The 27,689-nt window shown below is 37.0% G+C and overlaps 1 protein-coding gene across 1 annotated transcript in view; it reads left to right on the top strand.

Moving 5' to 3' along the window:
- Positions 1 to 27,689, top strand: part of CCDC148 (coiled-coil domain containing 148) — a 314,087-nt gene that overhangs the window by 29,284 nt on the left and 257,114 nt on the right. Inside the window, exons 3-4 of the mRNA XM_064484812.1 lie at positions 23,277 to 23,339; positions 24,312 to 24,433. Of these exons, the coding sequence (XP_064340882.1) occupies positions 23,277 to 23,339; positions 24,312 to 24,433 (185 nt within the window). The remainder of the gene's footprint in view (positions 1 to 23,276; positions 23,340 to 24,311; positions 24,434 to 27,689) is intronic.

The following is a 27,689-nucleotide window of genomic DNA, read 5'->3' as shown; positions in this document are numbered from 1 at the left end:
TAAGTCCCCGATGGAAATGTTACCACATCATAATCCCCGACTCTAGTGGTCCGAGGGTTAAGGTAGTGATGGGGAAATTGGGTTACTCTGGTCTGTAGGTGGGACTATTGGGGACACCATGCTTGACACCCCAAGGAAACTAATTTCTTTAGCTATACTGTTCCAGGATTTGACATATATTTTCCTTGATCTTTTTCTTCTGTGTTCAACCAAGGCTTATCTGCATTAAAAACAAGAAACAAACAAGGACCTCCTGTATAGCACAGGGAACTATGTTCAATTTCTTGTAATAACATATAATGGAAAAGATTCTGAAAAGAAAAAAATACATGTATGTCTGTATAACTGAATTGCTTTGCTGTATACCTGAAACTAACATTGTAAATCAACTATACTTTAATAAAAAATAAAATTAAAAAATAAAATTGCTTAAATTAAAAAAAAAAAACCAAGAAACAAACAATAAAAAAGAACTTCCTGAAACCAAGCAGGAAAATTATAAAGGGAAAAAACAAACTTGGAAACCACATGGTGAATAAAATGGTTTCTGAAGACGGTGCAGTGAGTAGTGCAAAGTAATGGGTTTCAAAAGAATTAAGCTCTAGCAATCTTCACCATTTACTGGGTTTGTGCCTCTAAGCAATTGATTTAATCTCTTCTCTATTCATCTGTAAAATAGGAGAATTTCACTTAGTAGAGCTAGTCTGGGATCAAATGATAAACAGGAAAATACTTTGTAAAAGATGGATGTTAGTTGTTGTGTTGGTGATGAACCTTCTGCCTTGGGGCTGCTGAGTGCATTCGGTGCACAACCCGGCTGTGTTCCTCCACTTTGTGGGAGCCCGAAGGAGAAATCACTTCAGACCGAGTGCCGTCACACTTGGTGGAATTCTCCCTGTCTGCGTGATCTCCCTTCCCTTCTGGTCTTGTCTTGGGTTTTCTAGCGGAGGTCGGGGCTTGTCTACTCTGACCGCAGTTTGTACTCCATTTCCTCCATCCTGCCCGCATTCCCGCCCTCTCCCTACTTGTTCTGCCAGCACCTCATTCCCAGAGAGAAAGGCTTGTCTTCCCTGCATGACTATTAACTTGTTGGATATCTCCTTTGTCCCTCTGAAGTTTTCTAGCTTCAAGTCTTTAGAGAGCCTGTCTTCTCCCCACTGTGGTTCTTTCGGCTGGGTCGGTTTATCTAAAACATGTTTCCTGCTGGGATTTTGAGACAGAGTCCTGCCTTCTACACCTGGATTTGAGTGTGGGTCTGGCTTACCAGTGGTCTTGCTGCCTTTGAGATTGGAAACTTTCACTTCATCCTGCAGCCGATCTCACTGGGCTCCTGTGCAGCCGCAGATAGAAACTGCTCTTTCCCACTATTAAAAAGCTCCGAGTTCCCTAGGGCTTTTCAAATGAATTTCCATTTCCTGCTTGAGAAAGCAGAAATGAGAATGAAGGAAGCCCATAAATGTTTTTATCCTTCTCCACTACATAACAGTAGTAAGTAATGGTGCTGGTACTACTCAGAGTAGTGGTAGTGACAGTTGCAGCAGCAGCAGCAATCACTGCCATCATCCTCCTCCCCTTCGTTGTAGTGGTTAACGTTTACTGCCCCTGGCTGGGTATGATGAAAAGTTCTTTATGTGCATTACATCATTCAGACCTCACCACAACCCTGGGAGATGAATCAGTTACTATTTCTCTGGTAGGATTGAAGAAACTGAGACTCTGAGAGGTGAAGTACTTTGCCTGAGGTCCCCAAACTAGTAATCTGGAGAATCAGTATTCAAACCCAAATTATCTGATTTCAGAACTGAAACATACTGCTGTATATTGTGAAATGTATTAATTTGCCCTTGTGGCAGAGGTCACTGACTCAAATGACCATGGGAGCCAGGCTGGAAATGAAAAGTAGTAGAGAGAGCCCTGAGGTAGCAAGTCGACAACAATGCAAGCTGGTTGCTGAACGGTAAGTGATGGTCTTCCCCAGTGTTGGGGGACTTTAGGGCACGGTGAGGACTGTGGCCTCCTGGAGATCTTATGTTCTCCCCCACAAAAGCTAGCTGTGGCTTACTCCTGCAGTTGCTCTCGTGAGGGAATACACTTCTTTAAAAGATTATGGAAATAGGGATTTGATGTCATATTTCTAATTATAAATGCTGACTAACTCCAATTAGAAAAAATAAATTAAGCACTGTGAAGGGTAAAGTAATTCTGTCTGGGTACCAAATTTTGCCTGGTTTCGAACCTCTCTCAGGAAAACATTTTACAGCATTCTAACCATTCCAGTAACGACACCGTGGGAGAGGTGTATTGGTCCCCATCAGCCAGTAGTAGAACCATCCTTCACCACTCCATTAACTGTTGCTTAACAGAAGACTGCAGAAATCTGAAAGAAACAATACCTCCTATTCTTGAGTACCTATTGTGTGTCATGCACTTCATATATGCTATTGTATTCATTTAAATTCCCGTAGTGACCCTGCTTAATGGGTGAGGAAAGCCATTTGAGAGGCTGAATGACAAAAACAGCAACAGGGCAGGGAGGGTATAGCTCAAGTGCTGGAGCACACACTTAGCATGCACTGGGTTCAATCCCCAGTACCTCCTCTAAATAAATAAACTTAATTACCTCCCCCCCAAAAATAAATAAAAAAAAAATTTAAAAACCCACCAAAACATCTGGTCAAAGGCACTCCTCTGGTAAGGGGCAGGGCTGAATTCACAGGTGCATTATTCCAACGCCCATGGTCTTCCTCCTCCAGTCTCCTGCCTTTATACAGTGTAATATTGCAATGAGATTAGCATTATGCTAGAACTCTCGTAGGCGGGGACAGGCTTTCCACGTTTTTGTGATTTTCAGTTTCAATGGGGGATAGTTCCTCTAATCAAAATGATCTTCAGACACTAGCAGAAATTCTCCCATTTCACTTTATCACCCAGACTGAAATTCTAGCCTTTTGAGTTGCTTTTGCTTTAACAAACATACTCCTGGAAAGGTCCCTGCTTAAGCAATCTTTTCTTCATTCGCACATTAACCTGAAGTGAATCAGATTACATCTTTCCAACAACTAGCTGAGATCATGGGAATTTCCCTAGGGCGGCAAGGAAGAAGGGGCCATTTGGAAGTATGGGCCACCATCAGGCCACCCCCCAGGTCACAGGCAGCTTTCTGGTTGTCTCAGAAGCAGGACAGTAGATACACAAGTCTGTCAGCCACTTCTACTTTTTGGCTAGAGCTATCCCCTCAAATAGGCAAGGCTATATTATTGCTTGGTGCTTTGTATCCTATTATATTTATAATACAAGAATGCAGCATTTGTGCTTTGAATAGATTTTGAACATCTTATATACTTCTAAGATAAAAATAAAATCTTTTAAAAAATTAATTTTTTTGTTGTTCAGAATTAAGGAACAGACCCAATGAATAATGAAAGAAAGCTGAAGAAATCACCACAAAAAGGCTGTTTCCAAGGGATAGGATTATGATGGACTTTTTATGTATTGTTGAATTTTTTATAATGAGATAACACATTGTAGAAGGAGAACAAACAACAGAGTTTTGTTATTGAAGCAGAATGAATGAAAAAATTCTTAGCTGTCAGGGTCTGGTAAGAATACAGTGGGCAAGTTTTACTGCTTTTGTGAGGTAAAATCTAGAATTGCCTCAAGCAGAGAGGCCCTACTGAGGGCATAGGGCACATGAAAGGGAGCAGTGGAGGGGGTGAAGTCCTCTTTGGTCTTTCTCTCCCACTTCTGAAGCCCAAGAGTGTGGGCTTCCCTCAGATCTCTTTTTTTGCCTTCTGCAAGTGAGAGTGAGAAGAGGTTGGAAGAATTCAGGGAGATTCCATGCTAAGAGTTCCCTGGCATCTCCTAAGCCTTAGCACTGATTCTTATTTATTAAACAACTTTGCCCCAAACATCCCCTTAATGTTTAGTGCACCAGCCCTTGTAGAATTTGCTCAGGCTTCCTTGCAACGTGAATCCTCTTTCTCTCAACTTTTTGGCAATCCCAGAATAGTTCTACTTTCTTCCCGTTTTCTTTCATTTTGGAAAGCAGTTATGAACAGTTTTTATTCTTTCATTGTGGGTCAGATGCAACTCGAGGTCCTTGACTCAGTTCCCTAATTATTTGTCAGTGGTAATGTTGTGCTGCCTTAAGTATAGTATATTGTCTTTCTGCAAAAGTTTGGATTTTCCAGGAGTAGAGGAGTAGTATTTTTTCCAGCTTTATCAAGGCATAATTAACAAATAAAATTGTAAGATATTTAAGGTGTACAGTGTAATGATTTGGTATAAGAGGGGTAGTGTTTGAATGTATGCATATATTAATGTAGAGTAGCCAAGCTTCATTTTTGGCAGATAAACTCAAAACCAGTGGCCAGTGATTGTAAGTGGGATAAGGTTCAATGACATGGACTCAGCTCTTTGAACCTACACTTTTCTTACGGGTCCATCTCCAGAGTCCCTTAGAAGTATTGAAGAGTAAGAGGTTACAAATAACAGAATATCAGAGGCTAGGAATTTAGAAAGATCTTTGGCCATTAAGCAAAATGGTCATTGTATTCTTTAAAATCTGATTTGGGATGTAATTATTCCATTCGTCTAAGCCACAGATATCTGGTACTAGGAAAGACTTTTATGGGTAACTGCTCCATTCTCTGTGATATTCTTAGCATTAAGAGCCATTTATTTAGCTCCCAAGAAAGCTGCTCTACAGCAGTGTCTTTTAATATGACATGCTCCTCAATGATTTCTCTTTAAAAATCTATCCACCTCTGTGATCTGCTCTCCCGTCAGCTCATCTCTTTAATTTTGGCTTTCCTTTTCTAAATTGAAGCCATCACTGCTCTTGGCACCAGCAGATTTCTGCCAGTCTCCTTCTCATCTATTATTTCTCTGTCTGTATCTAAGGCTGCCCACTTGGCCCCCTAAACTTCCACCACCCTGAATGGCTTGCTCGTGCTACTCCAAACACGTTCTGCTTCTGTGCCCCACTAGCTTAAATAGCTGCGTCTTCTAAAACCTTCTCTTCCCCTACACGTAATGAAATCAGCCTACTGTAAGCCTCGCCTTGCACATCACCTGCCCGCCCTTTCTCCACCTCTGCCTCCCACCTCTAGAGAAACGAGGCTGTGTGCCCTCTGTGCTCTGATACCTCTAATGTCAGGCTCTTTGTCTTACTCTGCAGACTAGTGTTTTTCTAAATGGAGCACAGGTCAATCCTATACAGGAAGGTACAGGAAGGCAGTGTTAGATATTCTACTTCAAATCTAAGGAAATAAAGTAAGTGGTTCTAATCTTTAATGCATGGCACTTCCTTCACTCAGTCCCCCATTGTACCAAGTTTGCTCTCATTCATTTGTCATACTCAGCACATTATGAAACCTTATAATTACTTTTTTTCTAGTTTTAAGAGGATCGACTGATTACATTAACTTTTTTCTTAACCAAAGCTAACCTTCATAAAATGGACAAGTGCCTTAAATGTGTTTCTGCAAACATCCCTGGATTCTAGATGAGATTTGTAATTTAGGCACAATGAATGATGAGAAAAAGCCAGAAGTGACTCCTCCATCCCTCTGTGAGGGCTTACTCAGCAGCGGGACAGCACAGGGTTGTGTGCAGTAATACCTGGAGATCCCGCCATCAGACCCACTGTAGGTAAAGACAATAGCAATAGCAAACTGATTGCATTTTACAGAAGATTTAAAATAATTAAGATCATTTAAAGTATAGATTTACATCAACTCTTGCTACCTAGGAACATTATCCTAAGGGTTTATTTTGCCCTGAGGTATGAGATGAAAGGAATACAAGAATAGAAGTCTATAATGATTATAATAAGTTGCAAATAGTAAATATCCATTACTGACAGAACACACTAAAACACTTACTAGAAGTATGTAATACAACAGTTTAGAGACCACTTCCGTGAGTTTAGACACGATATGCTTAGCGCTTTTGGAGGATGGAGACTGTGTCATCTTCATCTTTGCAGTTCCAGCACCTAGTACAGTGACTGGAATGTAGTATGTGCTCAGTAAATACTGAGTGAGTGGATAAATCAATGGAAGAACCACTGTAGAAAAGTGAATGCTCTGCAGAGAAATGGAAGTAATTTTTTTTTTTTCTGTTTTAAGCTGGTACCCGATGCAACCCAAAACTAGGGGTGATGAACCAAAATGAAAGAATCATCTTGACTCAGATGCAGGAAGTGGATTTATGTCTGATTACATGATGATCCTGCATTGTGAATCTGTCTGGTGAGGTCATTGCTTCCTGTCTGATGGAGAGAGTTCAGGGAAGAACTGGGGATCCACCTCCCTATGATTTCACCCTAAAACTGCATCCCCCGGCTCAGATCCTCACCCAGCTCTTGTCCTCTCACACCTTCCATAGTGCCTCTGTTACTGTGGAAACTTTGTGGAACCTTGAAATGCTCACCTGAATCCCTAGTGTGGTCACAGCCCCAGTGGTATTTCTGGTAAATGCTTACAGGTGTACTTCCATAACCCTGCAAGCCCAGGCCGCCTCCTTTGGCGTAGCAGCGAAAGTCTTACAAATCATGTCATGCTACTGCAGCTACAGGTCTCACTTTTGGATTCCGTTGTTTTACTGTCTAAGGATTGGTTATCCTTGGAAGGTCTGGCTTCCTAATAGAGGGATCCTTTAATCATTTCTATTCATAAATAATTACATTAAACGCTAAGGAAAGGCATATGGGCTAACAATTACCTTTCAGAAGTAAAAGAAAGACATCATTTGCCCCAATATTTTAAAGGAGCCAAACAAGATCAATAACTAGTAGTATAAAACAAAGCCTCATTACTTTGGTAGCAAATGCTTAATTCATCCATGTCATCTTGATTAAATGTTCTCTAAGATTTTATGGTAGGTATAAGCTGACCTAGTATCTCTTAGGACTCGTGATTTAGGCATTTCACAAATGATATTGATTGTTTAATTAAATGTTCATGATAAATATAGAATGTTCATTTTAAGCACTAACATTTTTCATTGCGTTATTATGAAAGAGTAGCAGCCATCAATAACAAGGAGAGGTGGCCTTCTGTCGTCACTGCCCGTGAGCACAGCAGGCCATTGGACAGCATGCGCCATGAAGACAGGGAGCATGTCTCTTATATCCACTGTTGTAGCCCTGTGTCTAGTGCCGTGCCTAGCACATGATAAGAGTCTGATGTGTCAAGTGAATGAATGAAGTAGGTGTAAATTCATCTCTGACCCCAGCACACATCTGCTCATAAAGACAAGTCTCAAATAATAGCTATTAGTTAGGGTAGTAGCTTTCAGTCTCTCATCTGGGGAACCTTGGTGCTTTGTGGAGATGCTCAGGGGCTCTGCAAACAGTAAGTGACTTCCTGCCAAATCTTTACGTTGCTTGAATGTATTTGTTCAGGATTCATAGTTACAATGCAATCTAGCTTAAGTAAAATTAAAAATTATAGGCTCAGGAATACCAACTAAGGTGGGACAAATGAAGCTGAGGGAAAGGCAGGATTCAGCCTTGGCCTCAGAAAAATTCACACCCTCCATCTCTCAGCACGCTGGCTTCATGCATGCTCACCGCAGACCAGTTTCTTTTAGTGGGAAACATGGTTTGTGACAGCTGTTAAGCTTTATATCTTAGAACTTTAGTCACTGGGTAAAGACTGACTGCAAGCTTCCTTTGGCCTTCAGTTTAAAATCTTGGAGAAGGAATTTTGTTTATGAAAGAATTTGGCTATTGAAAAGATTTTGAACATTTTTTTTACTCTAAGTAATTAATTTGCAATTCCACTCCTCTCTTCTTACACTCCTGCTTTTAGCCTCATTTGCTTTTCTTCAGCTTCATTTCCCTCATTCTGAACTTGGGTCTCCCTGCCCAGTCTTTCCCCATTAATAACTCTCCTCCAGGCACATCTGGCCCTTAGATTCCCTGTTCCGTGTGCTTGATATGCCTTTTGGTTCTTCTCTCCTCTTGTCTTGAGTGAAAACTCCCTGCCCAGGGAGTCAGTCCCCTTCCAACCTTCTGTCTGGGAGGAATTAAGGCATGTAATGTGTGAATTTCAAAATGACATAAACCATAGCTGTATTAAATCTTTCTGGTGCTTTTAAAACGTTTTTCACTTAAGGACAAAAGGCAGTTATTTTATGTCTACTATAGTCCCAAGCAGCGTGTAAATAGGATAGAAGTTCTTAAAATAACTTTTTAAAAAAAATAAAATGGGACACCTTAAATCATCAGACAACTAGAATTTTCTCTGAAATAAGTGCTAAGAAATGACCTTGGTTAGTAACAAGGTACATACATATGAAAGCATGATCAATGTAGTCTTTCTGCTCTCTTTCTGAATAGTCAATTAAGGCTCCTTCTCTACCAACAGGACCTTAACCCGGGTCATGTTTGACAATGACATTATTTCTCTATGACCAAAGGAGGTGCCAGCCCATTTTTAGAGCAGAACATTTCATCTTCCCTATTCTACTTAAACTTATGTGCTGAATTCAGAAAATGTGAGAAACTTGTCTTGGAAACTTGTTAAATCTTGAGAAAATAATTACCAATTGAGTCAGAGGGCAGGATGGATCTAAACAGGTAAAGTGGTGGTCCTACAGAGCATTCTTCATTTAGCTGTATGGTGAAATTATTTAAAAATGAAGAAAAAGGAAGTTTTACTTTAATTAGTTTATGAAGATGTGGATAAGAGCTTTTGAAAGAGTACTGATCTAGCCCTTAGGGGAATGTGGGTTGAAAACTGGAGTTGATCTAGGATCTACTCAGTTAACTTTATCATAATCTTCTCATGATCTGCAGTTGATGAACATGAATTCCATCATGAATAAACTTTCTTTTCTTCCAGGTTATTCTTTTTGCTGTTGTTGTTGTTCTAGGTTATTCTTATTTAGAATAATTGAAAGAAAGCATGCCTATTTAAGCTAAAATCAAATTCAGTAAAAGACTGTTTAGTCTTTCTTTATACTACCTCAAGTTGTAGAGAGAATGAAAATATATTATTGTGTTATAAGGAGTTATTCTCACTCTGGAGACTGCTAACACATGCTAGGAGATTTGTAAGTTCTCTATGAGAATTTACATTTTATGTTTTTATTTCAAACACAATTTTAAGGAAGAATATAAACATATCCTCTTAAATCCATTCATATAATTTTGGTACCTAGTTTTGTGTTCATGGATTTATGATGACATTAGTGCCAAGTGATCACCTAAGTGACAGAGTCTACATTTTAATATATTGTTTCTCAAATCAGGGTCTAAGAATCACAGTCTATGGACACAATTTCTGGCATCTGTGAGAAACTGGTCATAACATTAATAACTAATATTTCCTGATGATATTTTTGATGTTAGATCCTCTTCTAAGAAATCTTTGTAAATTATCTCCTCATGACTCTAAGAAGTACCATTATTATCTTCATTTTACAAATGGGAAGATTGAGGCACAAAGACGTTAAGGAACTTAGCAAAGGCCTCAAAGCTGAGTTTGGAACCTAACATTCCAGCCCCAGGGCTCGCGAGCTTGAGTGGTATGATATTTTTCTTCCCTGGTTGGCATACTGGGTACTGTTCCCTTCCTTTATCACTGGTTACCCATATTTATGATCATTAAAAAGTAATCAATTTCAAATTTAATGGACATAGATATCAATTTCTTAGACTAAAAAGGTTTCAGGAAATATTGACTGGTCCCTATTTTAAGAGTATGTCTACTTATAGATGAAATTAACTTATGTATCAAATATTTTGAGAGTCTTCAACAGAAAACAGTTAAATCATGATAGCAATAAAATAGAGAATTTCTGTTGAGGTGCATTATCTGTTTAGGAGGAAGACAATGTATCTTCTACCCAGTTTTCTCTTCTTTCTCTTTCCTTCTTGAACAATCAGTCCTAAAGCCATTAGATGGGGCAGAACAGGGCTGCTCTTTCCACTGGAAGGGAGAGGGAAACATGGTGGCCCAGAGCCTGGTACTGGAACCCAAAAAGAAAGGAGAGGATTCATTTGGGAGGGTTGACTTGCACTAGAGTCAGAGACCAACCAGGGTAAGACCTGCACCCACATGGAGGAGCAGCCTGAGATGGGTGTCAGAACTCAAATGAAATGGTGGGGGAGGCACCTATGACTGGGAGTGACCCAGCACAGTGTGCCAGAGCCCAACCAGGATGAGGAGAGTGTGAATATACATGGAGGGACAGCCTGATATGAGGTTTTGAAACTCAGCTGGAGGGGGAGGCGTGTCTATGCAGTGGCACAGAGGGCAGCATGGGGAAGGAGTCTGGGAAGGATAGGAGAGAAAGTCCTTGAAGAAGAAATGGATAGTTGGTGACTTTGGGGGCCTAGGCATTCACTTTTCTCAAGAATTGTGTCAGGGAATAGCAAGAGAAAGAAGAAATTATCCTTGGTTTTTGAATCTATGGAAAAGTGCTATTCCAAAAACTATAGAATGTCTCTCCCTGAGTTGAAAGAACAGTGAGAAGAATTGTTTCAACCTGAACCTGTGGTGATGTCTGGATCTTCCGGTTAAAAGCACATCGGTTAATTTGAAAGTTGAAGTCTGAAAGGCTGAAATGAAAATAGCTTAGGAGAAAAAAATCAATCTGCTCTGTAATCACATAGCTTGTAGCTAATTTGCCTTCATGTATAGGAAAGCAGGCATGTGCACTGCTGTAGGTCTTAAGTTAGGCTAATTATTAAGATCTATTGGGACACTTTTGAAATTTTTTTGTATATATATAATCTCACTGGTATCATAAAAAGGGTAAAACCAATTGCTTCAAAACCTATTTTTACTACTTCCTAAGTGTACATCCTTAACCTATTTTTACCACTTCCTAAATGTGCATCCTTGTACAAGTCATTTAACCCGTCTGAACTTCAGTTCTCCCACCTGTAAAAGGGACAAATAGTAGCTATTTTAAAGTGCACTATAGGTGCTCTCAATGATTGTTAACGTCTGTCATCCCCCTTCTCAATTAATACATATATTTTACCCTGGGATACCTCTCATTATAGCTAAAACCAACCGAAAACCATAGTCTAAAATCTTAAGTGAAAGTGTAATTTAAGCAGTTTAGCATAAAGCGGGGCTACGCGTTAGAGATGAAAGGCCAGGCCACACTTTCTGCACTTGCAGGAAGGCCTTGGGGAAGACGGCAGCACAGAGCGCCAGGGGAGAGGACGCAGAGCCTTCCTCTGCAGGACGCCCTTGTTTTGGCAAACGGCACGACTAGACAAGTGGTGTCAGGGAGTGCTTTCTCCCCTTTCACGTGACCCTCATACTCTGGGGAGGATGCCGGGGCTCCCCTAGGGAGTTGCCAGAAGCCTTGTTTAACTAACAGCAATGTGAGAAGGCTAAGATCTATCTTGCCATGCCAAACTTAACTGTTACCCAGCTCAGGAGACAAAGAGAAAAGTAGGAGTCCATTTGGTGTTTGGATGAAAACTGGGTAAGGCTACACAGGCAATTTGGTAACCTGTAATTCTTTCACTTGTAACATGAATATGCCTCCTTATATTTTTATGTTTATTTATTATTTTTGTTTTTAAGACTACATAGTATTCCATTGAATAGCTATGCCATATTATTTAATCAAACCCTTAAAAGGAGATTTTGGTTTCTTTTTACATATTTATTATTGTAAACATACTATAATTAATGCCTTCTTTCATATATCTTTGGGTATGCCTCTGACTGTGTCCTTAGGATGAATTCCTAGAAGTGTGAATACTAAGCTTTCGATACACGTTGCCAAACCAATCTCCAGAAGCTTTTATAAATTTGTATTTCTTTGATGGTACATGGAAGTGTCATTTCACTACACTCTCATCATTCCTGTGTCATTGCTATTTTTTAAATTTCTGTGAATTTGCCAGATGAGCAATAATCATAATAGCTAATGCATGTATAGTGTTTATAATGTGCCAGGCACGGTTCTAGCACTTTACGTATGCATAGGCAGAATTCTAAAATGGCCCATGAGAAGCCCTGCTCCCCAGCAAAAGCACCTTATGTAGTTCCCAAGTGTATGTCAGGAGATAGTGCTTCTGTGACTGTGTTATTTTATATGGCAGGAGGAATTCTGCAGAGGTAATTAAAGTCCCAGATCAGTTGATCTTATAATTGGGAGAATATCTAGTGGGCCTGATCTTCCCACATAAGATCTTCAAATTTGAGTTGAGAGGTCAGAGACAGAGGAAGTCAAAGAGACTCAAAGCACGGGAGGGATTTAACATGAGAGTGATTATCTCTGGTGGTCTTGAAAATGGAGGGCATCCCATGGCAAGGAATGCAAGCGTTAAGTTGCTGAGAGTGGCCCCTGGCTGACAACAAGTCAAGGAATGGGGACCTCAGTCCTATAGCTGCAAGCATATGAATTCAGCCAATGATAAGAATGATCTTGCAAGCAGATTTTCCCCCAAAGCCTCTTTAGAAAAATTCAGCATGGTTGATGTGTTGATTTCAGGCTTGTCATGCCCTGAGCAAAGAATCCAGCCATGCCATGCAGACTTCTGACCTACAGAACTGTGAGCTAAAAGATAGGAATGGTTGGTTTTTTTGTTTTCTTTAAGTAGGACACAAAAGCCAGCTTGAAGAGGTTTCTACTGCCAAAGTGAGGATAATTGGAGTATCAAAATAAATAATTATAATAGCAGATTGTAACCCACTGAATAAAATGAATCTCCACAGATAGTATAAACAAATACATATACACATGAATTAATTGTTTAATGAGGAATGAGCTATCTACAGCATTTCGAAGCAACTGTCCGCAAAATACTTACAAATTACAAGTGGGGGAAAAAAGTAACTCTAAGGGAGAAACTTGGCAGATGCTTCCTTAATTAAGTGTTCAGAGTGAACATCATCAGTAATGGACAGATGGAAATCAAGTGATAGGATGCAGTGAGTAGAACACGAATCACTTCTGTGATATTCCTGCCAAAGTTGCAAAACCTGAGTCTAATCATGAAGAAAATGAGACAAACCCAGGTAGAGGGACATTGGACAAAATAACTGGCCTGTAATCTTCAAAAGTGTCACAATCATGAAAACCAAGAAAAGACTGAGAAAATGTTCCAGACAGAAGGACCACAATTTATTTATTCACCCCCTGGTAGACATTCAGGCAGCTTCTAGTTTGGGGCTACCAGGAATGGTGCTGCTATGAACATTCTCATAGGTATCTCCTGGTGAATAAATCCGTGTGCATTTCTGTCGGATATATGTAGGAGTAGATTGTCTGTGTCATATAACTGAACTGCTGGTAAGTTTTCTAAAGCAGTTGTACCAATTTACTCTCCTACTAGCTGTGTATGAATGCTCTGGTTGCTCCATCTTCTTACCAATATTTGGTATTTTCTGTCTTTTTCATTTTAGCCACCCTAGTGTGTTTATAGAGATACTGCATTTTGGTTTTAAAGGATTTTCCTGATGAATAAAGTTGAGCCTTTTTAGAATGTATGTTGGCCTTTTAGTTATCGTTTTTGTGTGTGTGGAGTGTCTATTCAGGTCTTCTGCCCCGTTTTCTATTGTGTTGTCTGTCTCTGACTTATTAATTTCTATGTGTTTTAAAATAGATGTATATCCTGAATACCAATCTTTGTTGAATGTATGTATTGCAGATATATTTTCCTACTTTTGGGGTTGCCTTTTAACTCCCTGAGTGGAGTCTTTGGATGAGCAGAAGTTCTTAATTTTAGTATTTCCCAACTTAATACGTTTTCCACTTATGATTAGCTATTTTTGCTGAATTGTTTAAGAAATCTTTGCCAATTCCAAGGTCACAAGTATGTTCTCCTATGTGTTCTGTTAAAAGCCTCATTTTTTATCTTTCGCATTTAGATCTTTAATACATCTGGAGTTGATTTTTGTGACTGTTGGGAGGCGGTCAAGATTCATTTTTTCCATATGGACATCCAATTGACCCAGGACCATTTATTGAAGACTGTATTTTTGCACACTGCACAGCAGTGTGACTCACCTCTGTCATAAATCAGCTGACCATAATGTGTGGATCTGTTTCTTGACTCTATATTGTTCATTGCCTTGTTTATCCATTCTTGCTCCAATAACATGCTGTCTTAATTACTACAACTTCATAGTGGATCTTATTATACCATGCTGTAAATCCTCCAGCTCTGTCCAGCTTTGTTCTCTTCTTCAAGATTCCTTGGCTATTCTTTGTCCTTTGCATTTCTATACACATTAATAAATCAGCTTGCCAATTTTCATATACACACAAAAAAATCTAGGATTGCAACTGAGAGTGTATAAATCAATTTCGAGGAGTTGACATCCTTACAGTATTACATCTTTTCCACCATTTAAATAATTCGCTGAGAATCCTATGGTTTGTAAGTGGTAGCATTGGAAGTCAGTCTACTGTAGCCTTACTCCAAAGCCCAACACTGCTCTGGAGTTAAGGTACACCTTAGTTTTGAGGATGTGCAGTTTTGATTTCAATTGTATTTTAAACGAACCAATTTTGTTGGTCTAATATAGTGTTCTCTTTAGTACTACCTTTTTAAAACCTCCCATTGCATGGGTATCTTATGTATCTCGTGTTTTTGATGACCACTGATAAATAGTAGTCAACTATTTCATATATTATTGACCATTATATTTTGAAACAATGTATTTTGATAGTACTGTTAGAGCCAAGTGGAAAATCCTATACAGCATAATTCTTACTGTTTGTCCTTGTGTTACACCATCAGCTTGTTTCTCTCACCACCTCCCGCCACTGACCCCCCAGAACTCTTCCTTCCCTCTTTCTCTAAGGGAAAGAAACTTAAAAAAGAATTTTTTTTTTTTTGCCTCCCCAGCTTTCGTAGGATATTCTTGAGATTTTTCCGTATAAGGAATTTCCAGTTATTGTTCAGAGAATAGGATCCCTGTGGAAAGAGAACATGAACTAAGGGATAGTAGAGAATTTCCCTTTCCTTTTCTGTGTGAAGGACTGGGTTGAAACAGAAATTGACACAGGAAAAGGCTGTTTGACATCTCTCTCTACACCCTCCCCATCCAGCCCCTCTCCCCACATCAGAAACTCCTCCCTCTTTTCCAGAGCAGAGCTGCTCAGCCTGTTAGTTCTGTGTCTTGTCAATGGAAATCTCACCCAGACATGCCTTAGGGCCCACCTTTGATGGTTCAGAATTGCCTGCCCTGCTGCCTCTGCAGTAAGGCTTGTAGCCACTTCAGTGCAGCTGATCTAAACTGTGAGTTTGTGGCCTTTCTGGGAGGGAGGATGTCTTTTTCTTGGACCCAAATCTGAAGGAAGTGGAAAGAGGAAGTAAGAAGTAAATAAACACAATCTTCTTTTTTATCTCTTTTGTTCTGTCAGATTTTCTTTGTCCTCACTCTTTCTATCCTTTCCTCTAAACTTTATCTTAACTCCTTTAATCCTTTAATGCTTTGTTTCTTCACAGCTTAGCCTAGAGATCTTTAACTGGCAATAACACAAAAATGAATGAATATTTCTTACCCTGTATTACTTCATTTATTCAAAGTGTATTAGTGCTACCACATTCCAGGCGCCGTCATTTAACAGTTTTATAGTCTTTGTGGTTAAAGAGTGGTGGATTGCTATTTTTCTTTAAAATTTTTTAAAGTGCTTTTGTGTAGCATTTAAAAGAAAATTTCTCACATAATTCATCCTTTGTGCAAAAACGATTTATTTTGGAGTGTTGAAAACCCACAGACACATTTGTCTGTTTTACTTTTTGATAGTGGAATTAAGTTTTCAAGGACTTTTTTCTTTCCCCCTCCAGAACCACCTACACATCTTTTTACCTAGTCTCACTCAGCTATGTTGAAACTGCAAAAGAAACTCTACTGGGGATTTAAAATAGGAAGTTTTGCTAACTGTAATTTTCCCATGCTACCATTGAAGAGCAACGGCAGCAATAGTTTTTAGTATTTTATCCTGTGCTTGTATTGATGGGTGCTTTTCTAGAAGGATTTTTATACTGTACCCGCTGTGGATGACTTGTCTGCTTTTCTCATACCATGTCTAGAGAGACGTCATCCACAGCAGGTACAGCAGATTCTTGATATCAACAGTGTCCCAGGCTCCCTTTGGCTTTGCTTTCTGCAATAGTTAGTGTGTATCTTTCATCGTGATACTCACTACACAGTCATAGATGGCCGCCCCATACCTCGTTTCACATCCACATTCCAGGCAGGAATAAAGGAGGAAGGACAGGGGAGAAGGGGCAGTGCCCATAGGAAAAAGCAGATCTTGTCCTCAAATTCCCAGCAGACTTGGGCTTGTATCTCATTGACTAGAACTTCGTCACATGGTCACTTGGGTAGCCTCAGGGGTATCAAGGAAAGCCAGTGCTTTAACCCTGAACAAAATTGGGTTCTATTAGGAAGGAAAACAGGGAGAGTGGATATTGGCACCTAGCTGTGTCTGCCACACTTCTAAATGTCAGACAATAGCATTTCCTCAGCAGTAATAGTGAAAAGCCACCTCAAAATTCCATTTAGTTGTTGGAATTTTGTAACCTGTAACCTGGCTTGTGAGCTTGATGTTGGCACTTTTCTCTTAATGAACAAGCTTAGGATCAGAAGAAAGAGCAATGCATTTGTGATCATTAATCAAGAGAAAGAGTGCTGTGTTTCACCTTGTTAAAGAAGATGTCAAAAGAAATTTCTTATACAAGGCACAACAAATTTGTGTAACAATTATTGAATTATATCCAAAACTACAGATAATGTTAACTGGATATTTCAGGCTGGGTGCCACTGGGTTGTTGCAAGTTGGTAGGGTCGAGGTGCTCCAGGACTTGTCCAAGTGTGGCAGGCTCAGAGGTGAGTGTGATCTGGTGGCCAGGCTGTGGGGTTCTCACCAACAGAACCCACAGGATAATCACTTAGAAACTTGAATATAATCACATTAATTCTATAATAGGTAATATAATTATTTAGGGAGTAAGACCTTTTGGGGTAATATTTATTACTCTTAATTATTACTCTTAACATACACATGTGTATGTTCTTTTTGTGAAAAAACAAAAAAACAAAAAAAACACACAAACCAAGATTTCATTACGGATGGAACTAAAGTCCCCTTTAAAACTAACTGATAGCTACAGTATCCTCTTTAGTTTGGTCTGTTTTTATAACCTGTAGATTTTTCCCTTTGGAAAGAGAAAGAGAGCTGGCAGGGCGGTTGTACAGCATTCTTTTGTGTCTGAGCTTGTTTATGTAGTGGTATCATATGGTATGTATCATAGTGCAACTTGCTTTTTTCACTTAATATATGTTGGAGGTAAGAAAGACCAGATAATGTGTGTCTACTATGCAAAGAATGTCCTTCTTACCCTCAAGCTCTTGGATACCAAAATGGCAGAGACATCCTTTGATTACTAGTAAATAGAGACATTGCCCAGGTTTCTGCGTGTTGGGGATGGGGGTTGTATGCTGTGACTGGCAGCTGAATAGCTGGTCAAGGGGCACCTGCAACTGTAGTTAACATGAATTTGCAGTCAGTGCTGAGATTCACTGGGATAACATGGGAGTTTTTCTTTTTCCTTACTTCTTGATGTATACCTCAATCCACTGCCCATTTTGGTTTGGAGTTTGTTCTTTATAATAATTTATCTCATACAGGTGAGCCTAGATTTTTTTAAAAATTGGAGAAGAGGAGGTGAAAACTATGTGTTTGCCTCAAACACCAAGCTTTAGGGACAGGACTATGATCTGAAAATAAAATCACTTGATGCTTTTTCAGCAAATATATATTGAGTGTCTAATATGTCAGCACTATTTTAGGCACTTTGGAGAAACTGAGATGATCAGCCAAAGGCCTTGCTTTCATACATCCTAGTTGTAGAATTGAGCAATAAGTAAATAAACTAATAAATACATAGTGCCTTATAGTGAGAAGTGCTATGAAGGAAAAGAATTCGAATGAGAGGATAAAGAGTGATTGAGGGGGGAAGGGGCTACTTCAGATGAAGTAGAAACTGAGTAAATCTATATCCCTTAGTCTGTGATAGATGTTCAGTAACCATTGGACAAATGAATAACTGCATCAGAAGGGATATACACAAAGTACAATAGCAACACAAGAGAGGAAAAAAATCGTCACCTGGATTAGGTGAGGCTCCTGTGGGATGCTTAAAATGAGACTGAAAAATAGGTAGGCATTGGCCAGAAGAAGCCAGGGCTGGGAAGGCATCCCCCACACAGGTAACAGCATGTGCAAAGGCAGGGAAGTGTGAAAAAGCATTGTCAGTTTCCCACTGCTAAATAACCAATTGCAAATAAAAAATTCATGGCTTAAATAACACAGATTTATTGTCTTACAATTCCAGAGGTTGGATGTCCCTAATAGGTCTCATTGGGTTGAAATCAAGTTTTCAACAGGGCTGCATACCTTCTAGAGGCTCTATGGGAGAATTTATTTCCTTGCCTTTTCCAGCTTCTAGAGATAGCCTGCATTCCTTGGGTCGTGGTCCCAGCCCTCCCCTTTCAAAGCCAGCAGGGTAGCATCTTCAAATCTTTCTTCTCTCTGACCTCTGCTTCTGTCCTCACATCTCCTTCTCTATGACTCTTCTGCCTTCCTCTTAAAAGGAAGATTTGTGGTTACATCAGGCCCACCTGGGTAATCCCAAGTACTTTCCACAGATAAAATCAGCTGATTAGCTGCAACCTTAATTCTCCCTCACCATATAATGTATTCAAAGGTTTTGTGGATTGGGATGTGGCAATCTTCGGGGAGCCATTGTTCTGCCCTCCACACATATTGTGTGGTCAGGGATTTGCAAGTGGTTTGGGAATGCAGAGTAGTGTGCTTATGGTATAATGGGGAAAGAATGGGCTAAATAGGCAAGAGCTGTAAAAGGTCCTTGTCAACTATGCAGAGTTTGAACCTTGTCCTGGAAAGCAATAGGAAACCATTTGTTAGATCAGAAATACGTAGGATTCTGAGACATCACTCATCCTGGGTCTAGGAAAACAAATAAAAGGGTATTGTGAAAATCTGTACAAATGATTTGCAGGGGTGAATTATATGATACCTGTCTATGAATGAAGAGTTTAGCAGTAAAAGGGGCCAGGAGGAAGCAGAGAAGCCTCTAACTTCAACTCCAGGTGTGTAGGATGAGAAAGTGGGTTCCCAAATTGTGTCAGAAGAAAGCTGATAAAGTCTTCAGTTTCAGCAGGTCCAAAATGGCAACTCAAGTAAGCAGGACAAGTGGTGAGTCTTTTCCTAGCAGAGGATCACTTTTATCTCTTATGGGTTCCACATTTGGAAGAACATTGGGGACAGAATAGTATTTCTTTATAAATAATTACTAAATTTCCCCAGTTGTTTTGCCAAAACTTGGAATTGCCAGTCACAGCTTCTGGTCAGATTTCTGAGACTATCATTGTGAGCTGTGTGAATTCATCTAATCCCCACCCCACCACCTCAGTGTCTGGAAATTCCACCCCACACCCCCTACTTTTTTTTTTTTTAAACTATGTACTGCTTTAAACTAGGTATATATGCATTTTCTTCTGGGCTTTTAAAATGATTGAAATAGATTTGAGGACATAGCGGGAGTAAGGGCGTGAGAGGCTCCACTGAATTCACCTCCACTCTCTGTGGAATTCTCAAGTCCCCAGAAACTTCTAGGTCCCTTGCCTTGGTTAATTCTTTTCTTTCTGCTTGAGTCTGCTCCCCAGACTGAAATGCATATGGGATTAGTAGATTTGTATTTGAATCCTTTTCAATAGTGAGATTGATTTAAACTGTCCTTTTTGAGCTATTATGGATTTTTATAAATAGCAAAATTCATAAAGGTGGACTGTGTAGAATTTGCTTCATTAAAAAATTTATAAGAATTACGAAAACGGCAGGGATTTTAAAGATTTTGTTTTGCAATAAAAGGGCAGAATATTTTTGGAATTTTCTTTTTCGGATTCTTGTACTGGTTAAATAATATATATTAATAATGATAATAACATATATATCATATACATATGTGTCATTTAGCAACCACTAAAGATACACGTATATATAAACATGGGCACACAAAATGATATAGAAAGAGAAGTTATTAAATGAAAAGCAGCTTGTAGAACTGTACATATATCATGATTGCATTTGCATAAAAATTGGATATGCACTTGTATGTGCATAAAAAATCTTCAGAAGAATATAAAATAAAACATTAAAAATGACTACCAGGGCTAAATCCAAGTGGAGTATTAGGGCCAAGTAGCCTGGAAATTCTGATTTTTACCTCATAGTTGTCTATACATTTTGATATTATTTAACCAGTACTTTCATAATTGAAAAAAATAGTTTAATATATTTATTCCCCAGAGAGAATTAAAAAATGACCTTGTAAATATTTTAATGCTAGCTTTTCCAACTTTTATAAAATTCTACAAATGTACTTAGTATATCCTGTCTTTTAATAAGAAAAGAGTAGTAAGAAATGTTAATTCAATGTTAGAGTGGAAAATTTTACTCCTGTGTACAAGTTCACATTTTAAAGGATCCTTGGTGTGATGAAATTCAGTTTCTTTTTTAACTGGTAGAATATGAAAACTGTGGTAGCATTTATCCCAATATATAGTGAAATAACTATTGCCCCTGCTTAGTATTTTTTTAATATGTTTTCCTTTTTCTTATAAAAAAACAAAAATTTAGAAAATATGCTCAAGTAACAAAAAGAAATCAAAATCAAATATAATCCTCCTACCCTCAAATTGCCACTATTAAATATTTGGTACACAGAATTGTTTCTCTCTCTATTCAAGCTCTGTTTCCTTTACCAAATTGTTGTACTCTTTTAGAAAATGAATCCTACAAACTTCTTGTACAGTTTATGCTTATATATTTTGTTTATGTTTATTTTGTTTTGGTTGCTCTGTTGAATGAGAACTTACCCCATTATGTTAGAATTGATTATGAGATGTTTATTATGTAACTGAGCACTTTATGTAGCTGTTTTTATTAGCTCTAATAGTTTATCTTTTGGTTCCATTTATTTTTCCAGAACAATAATTTTCCCCTATGCTAACAACAGTGCATAAAGTTTCAAAATGGAAGTAAATGTGCCATTGTACTTAGAATTTGAAAGAGAATACGGCAGGTTGGAAAAATACTGTGTAAGTGGGACATTGGGCATAGTGGTTTAACTAATGCTTAAAATGTCATGAGATCTTTCATTTGAAAAAAGCTATAATTTGATGCTACATCCAAGATATTTCTTCAGATTCAGTATTGTTCTCACACTGTGTGGTCTAGCAGAATCCTCATCGTCTTTTAAAATCTACCCTCATGAGGTAATTGGCTAATCTATACATCTACACAGTTAAGCAATTTAGAATTAACAAACTATTAATATGTTGTGCAATTTTAAGCCTAAGTAAACTGACATTTTCTGTTTTTATTTATTTATTTTTTTAATTTTTTGGAGGGAGGTAATTAGGTTTATTTACTTATTATTATTGTTTTTTAATGGGGATTGAACCCAGGAACTCGGGCATGCTAAGCGCGCACTCTACCACTGAGCTATACCCTCCTCCCCAACATTTTCTTCTTTGGTGTATTAAAAGAGATTTTCTTAGGAAGGAGAAGAATACAAACTTTTAACACTGTAAAAAGATTGCCTTGTTACATAAATGATCTCTTTGCTGTTTTTTCTCATCTCTAGAGAAGTCTTGATTGTTTACCTACCCCAAAGAGACTAGTTGAGGTTATGAATTTTTTAAAGTTTAGATTCTCTATCACATATGTTAAAATTAACTTTATATTTAAATGTTTTTTCAGCCTTATTCACCTGAAAAGGCTTCTGGGAACCTAAGGTTTCCAGTCTCTGGAGGGATCAGGTAGAGAGAAAAGATAAATGTTTCAACTCTATTTATGAAGGTATAGTTTACCAAACTACTATAAGTCATAGTTAGCTTGAGGGAAAGGGTTTCCTTATGTCTGGAACATACAAATTAAAAACCCAGTAATATTTCAGACAAAAAAACTAAAAAAAATTATAACCATGTTCCATGTTCCATCTTCTGAGTCCTAATAGGTGACAAATCCTTGATCTTAATCTTCCGTTAATAGCTTCATGAAGTCGTCAGGATTTCCATTTTACTTCTTTAATTTCCTACCCAGTTCAGTGGTATGATCTAAAATTTATGACACCTGTACTTGTCAAAAAGTCCTTTCTATGAGTCTTGAAGATGAAGCATTTTTTGCAAAAGCATTGGATCAAAACAATAACTGTCTATAAATGACAAAAGATTTAAAAAGTCATGGTTAGGGGGTGGAGGGATAAATTGGGAGTTCAGGATTTACAGCTACTAACTACTGTATATAAGATAGATTAAATAATACGGTCTAACTATATAGCACAGGGAACTATACTCAATTCCTTGTAATAGCCTATAATGAAGAAGAATATGAAAAGGAATGTATAACTGAATCACTGTGCTGTACACTAGAAATTAACACAACATTGTAAACTGACTATACTTCAATTTAAAAGAAAAGGGATAATTAAAAATCTGATTACAATGCAATTGACAAACTTGGTTATTGCTATGGCATACATTTTAAGATAATTACTACAATTGTAACTGATAACATTTTTGCAGGATATATTCAACTTTTAGAAATTTCATATAATTTCTAGAACATTTATATTAATAACATTTCCCATACAATATAACCTAGGAAGATTTATTACCACTCATTTGACAATGCTTCCCATATCATTTAACATACTGAATAGGTGTAATTAGTTTAATACTTCTGTCTCTGAGATATCTCAGGAGCCTTTAGAAAACCTCAAAGTTAGCTAGCAGTCAAACAGACTTCAATTAGAATTTGAAATCTTTGGGAAATTTGTCAAAAATATCAAAAATGTTTTAAAACACTTGGTCAAATAGGATCAGAGGTCACTATGGAACAAAACTTATACACTTAACCAAAGTGACAATAAAAGATTTCAAAAGAAAATACAGAAAGTTATAATATATTACTTAAAAAGTAAAAAAAAAACCTTTATAATTGGTTATCACAAGAAAGGAGGACCAAGAGGTAAGAGATGGAAGAAGAGACCAAGACCAGGAAAAGCACAAAGGGAAAAAACTAACAGAAGGAGGCTTCTACGAGCAAGGAGAAACACATTTTAATAAAATACAAAGAGTTATGGCACCTAGACCTGGGCTTTATTTTAAAAACCACTACAATGAACATATCTTTAAAACAGTTTTAAGGATAACATTATGAAATTTTAGCTGTCTTTGTTTCTTTGATAGATACGGAAAACATGAATAAAACAGACCGACCCTTCATGACAATTCAGAGGAATGACAGCTCAGGTATTTTTCTACTTCTAAGCCTGTTTTATGATTTATAGTGGATTATGCATGATATAAAATTGAAATGTTGATTTTCAAAGTTTTAATAATAGAAGGTTCATCTTTTGGTCACATTGAAGATTTCTCCAGTTCCCTTACAATGGTCAGGACAATCATTCTTTCCTTCATTGCGCTCGTCCTAAAATTGTTTGGAACCTTCTTATAGTCATGTGACCCATGATATACTTACTAAATCTCAATTGCTTTACAGGGCACAGGTTAATTTTTCATGGAGGCAAAAGTACATTTTTTGCTTGTTGCACTTGGGTTATTGTATTTCATGCTTCTTGGCTTTATAGTATCCTCTATTTTATTTTGTCAAAATAGTTAATATCATGTTACTTTATCAAAATAGTTCCTATCAAGTTAATATCATGTTAAGGACATTTTATATATTTGGATGGAGAATGCCTGCCCAAACATTTTATATCATTTTAATGTTATTTGGCCTATTAAATTTTTTAGCTTTAAGTCTCAACCTTTTAAAAAATTTATTTGAAAACTATTTCAGTTTTTCTAAGTTAAAAATGTAGCTATGATTTTAAAAATTCTATTTATTTCTCTTGATTTATAATAGTGTGATACTTAAATATTCACATTTGATGACTAACACTTTTTAAATAAAAAGAATGGTCACACTTTGTATCTTGATAATATATTTTCTAAAATTCTCAATATACTAACTTAAAATAGAAGTATTTCCTTTCATGCCCTTTTAGAAGTAATTTTTGCAAGAATATAGTGATAATATTTTTTAAATTTCCAGAGATAGAGGTTCAAATATACTATGAATGTCATAATATGTTACTTCTCATATTTGTTTAAAAATCTTTAAAAATAAGACAGGCAGTCAGTATGTTGCCATAACTCTATTTTGACTTTCAATAACACAATACTGTTTCTTCATCATTTTCTGTTTTTAATGAAAAACAGATAATCTGGTATTCCATATGAAAAATGGAATAAGAAGCATCAAGTATAAACCAGTAGATTATCAACAATTGTATGCATTAACTGAAGCAAAAAAATTAGCTTCTGCCTCTACAGAGCTAAAGGTTAGTAGCTCTGTGTGTGTGTGTGTGTGTGTGTGTGTGTGTGTGTGTTTTCTGGGAAATTTTATGAGAAAATCACTTATATAATTATCATAATAAAACTATTTTCATATTTCTGACTTCTATGCTGATCCATTGTATATACACGATCTATACATGCATAGACATATAACAAATATTTATTATGTGCCTTGAAGATACAATGGTGAGCAAACTATAGCACTTACTCTCATGGGGTGTACTGTTTGCAGGAGATGGGGAGGGAAGTCAGTGTTTATCAAATAAGCCCTGAAATACAATTATATTAAGTATAAGCTCCAATTTAAAAATAGTGTCTCATGTACAGTAACAGGACTTGATCCTAATTGGGTGGGAAGCTTTTTCTGACAAAGTGACATTAGAATTGGGATCCCAAGGCCAATAATAATTAGCCAAACAAAAACAGGAGTGATGAGTACTCTAAATAGAAAAAGATGTATACCTTATCCCGTCCTGATTTTTGCATATTTAGATTTTTTCCAATCTTGTAATATTGGAAATCATGCTTCCATAAATATGTTTATGCATAGACACCTTTTGCAAATAAATTCTCATGATTGGGATGTCTGGGCTAAAAAATATAAATGTTTTTTAGATCTTTCTTAAAGTATCATTGTGATAAAAATATCACCACAAACATTTTGTCTACACCCTTTCCAGCACTGGAATATGTACAGTTGACTCTTGAACAATGTTGGGGGTTAGAGTGCAGACCATCTGCTGGAAGAAAATCTGTGTATAACTTACAGTCAGCCCTCCTAATTGGCCCTTTGAACCCGAGGTTCCTCCATACCTGCGGTTCTGCAACCTCAGATTCAACCAACTGTGGATCATGCAGTACCGCAGTATTTAGTGAAAAAAAAAATGCATGTATTAAGTGGACCCATGCAGTTCAAACCCGTGTGTTCAGGAGTCCACTGTGTGTATATATTCATATATGTATATTGCTAATATTGTCTCTCTCTATGTATCTTTTTGTTCAGCTGTCTGTCTTTCTGTCCATCCATCTATTCATCTATCCAAATGCATATTTTGGATGAGTATGGAATCACTGAATGTTAAAATCAGTATTTGGTCAAAGTGAATTTCTCTTTGATGATAGAATTGCTATCAAAGAATAAACATTTAAGATTTTAAATTATTAATGTGGTTTTTAAAGTTTGACATTAAATGCAGGAATGATAATTTCTCAGCACTGTCAGCTACTATATTGCTTCTCTGGTCACTGTGTGATACATTTGTGAGGTTAAACAGATGATCATTCTCAACTGACATTTTAAATAACATCAATAACCTTTTTGTTCATGGAGTATAATTCATGAAGAAGCTTTTTCATTGTATATTTTCTGGAAATAACTTGGTACCTGGGATTCATAGCATGGCAAATCTCAAAAAATGTCTAGCGTTCAACTACTGAAAGTGGTTTACAGTCTATAGCAATCATTTTGACAAGCTTTTTGCTTCCGTTTTTAGTCTCCATTGGTTCATAATAATAAAGGATTGTACTTTTAAAGCATTTTTGTAGTATCTGTTGTTTTGAATTTCAGTCAGTGAGAACGAAACGTGTCCTGGATACCTCATCATTTTCTTTCAATGTCTTTTCTTTATACAATTTTCATTTTTTACTGTATCTGGATTAAGGAAGATGTTTTGGGAATGTTGCTTTCATGAATTTTGGAGGCTTCCTTTCTCATTTAATTTATTTATATTTTATTTATTTATTTATTTTTAATGGAGGTGCTGGGGATTGAACCCAGGACTTTGTGCATGCTAGGCATGCACTATACCACTGAGCTACACCCTCCCCTCATTTAATTTAAAGATAGTAAGTTGACATTTCACTTTTAAATTATTCTTGTAAGATATGAACAATTCTCAAATAGGACTTTTTCTTGAAAGACTCATGGCTTAAATGGGATTAGATAGCTGAAAATTAAATATTCTTATAGTTCATTTTGTTTAATATTAGGAATTCTAATATATCAAACAGCCTATACCAACTAGAATTATGATAATTTTGTCTCTATTATCCTTTCTTATATTACTGTTTACCTTTTTATAAAATATGTGCTGGCTAAAAATAGTATTTTAGTCTTCTTAATGCTATATAGTTAACACATTCTCTCAATATTTGTATGAATTATCAATCAATTCCCTATTTATTTTACTAACTAAATGTGCTCATTTTTTGCACATGAAATTAACAGCTTTAACAGTCATTGTTAATTATTATAGCATATATTGTGGCAATATTAAATGTAAACATAGCTAAGCTGAATGATAGAATGTTAACATTTAAAGCACATAAGAAGATTTTTGCTTCAAATTATATCTAGAATACTTAGCTCTATTTGAAAAGAAATTCACAAGTATTTTTAATAAACAATACATTCAGAAGACTTGTCTGATTTTTATTACTGGTATTGTTATACTAATTAAATGTGATGGTCACCTGTGTAATTGCTGTGTTATTGATCATGCACAAGTTCTGGGATGTCAGATAAGATAACTGATGTGAGCATTGAATGATCTAGTCCTTCAGAGGCTAAGATTGAACCTGAAGCCAGATAGTAGATTCGAACTGAAAACTGAGACCAATTTTTGGTACATTATATGTTAACTGTTCATTACCAATTAAAGTATAAAAGAGATCTTTACAATTATTTTTATTTGAATTTCTTTACTTAGCAAGAATGATTATTTCTTCTTGTCCAACTCAAGTATTCCATGTACTAATTCTTTTTTTTAAATGTTATATTATGGAAAATTGCAAGAATATGCAAAATTAGAGTGATGGTATCATTAATCTCCATGTAACATTATCCAGTTTTAACCATGAACAGCTCTTGGCCATTGTTTCCTCTGTACTCCCACCTACAATTTCCTTCTGCACCAGATTATTTGGAAGCAAATCTCAGACATCATAATATTCACCATAAATATTTCAGCATGTATCTCTAAAACACTAGGGCTACAAAACCCCGAACCCTATAATGCCATTACTATCAAAATGTTAATAATTTCTTAATAATCAGTCATTGTTAAATTTCTCTGATTGTCTCCAAAGTGTTTCTTACAATTTATTCAAATTGGTATCTAAATAATATTCATATACTACAATTGATTTTTATTTTTTAGGTTTCCTCCTCCATCCTCTTATATTCTTATAATTTGTTTTTTGAATTGTAGTATTTGTCCTTTACAGTTTCTTACAGTTTGG

The sequence above is a fragment of the Camelus dromedarius genome, chromosome 4, assembly GCF_036321535.1.
Source record: "Camelus dromedarius isolate mCamDro1 chromosome 4, mCamDro1.pat, whole genome shotgun sequence".
Taxonomy (NCBI): domain Eukaryota; kingdom Metazoa; phylum Chordata; class Mammalia; order Artiodactyla; family Camelidae; genus Camelus; species Camelus dromedarius.
This window is presented reverse-complemented; position numbering and strand designations above follow the sequence as displayed.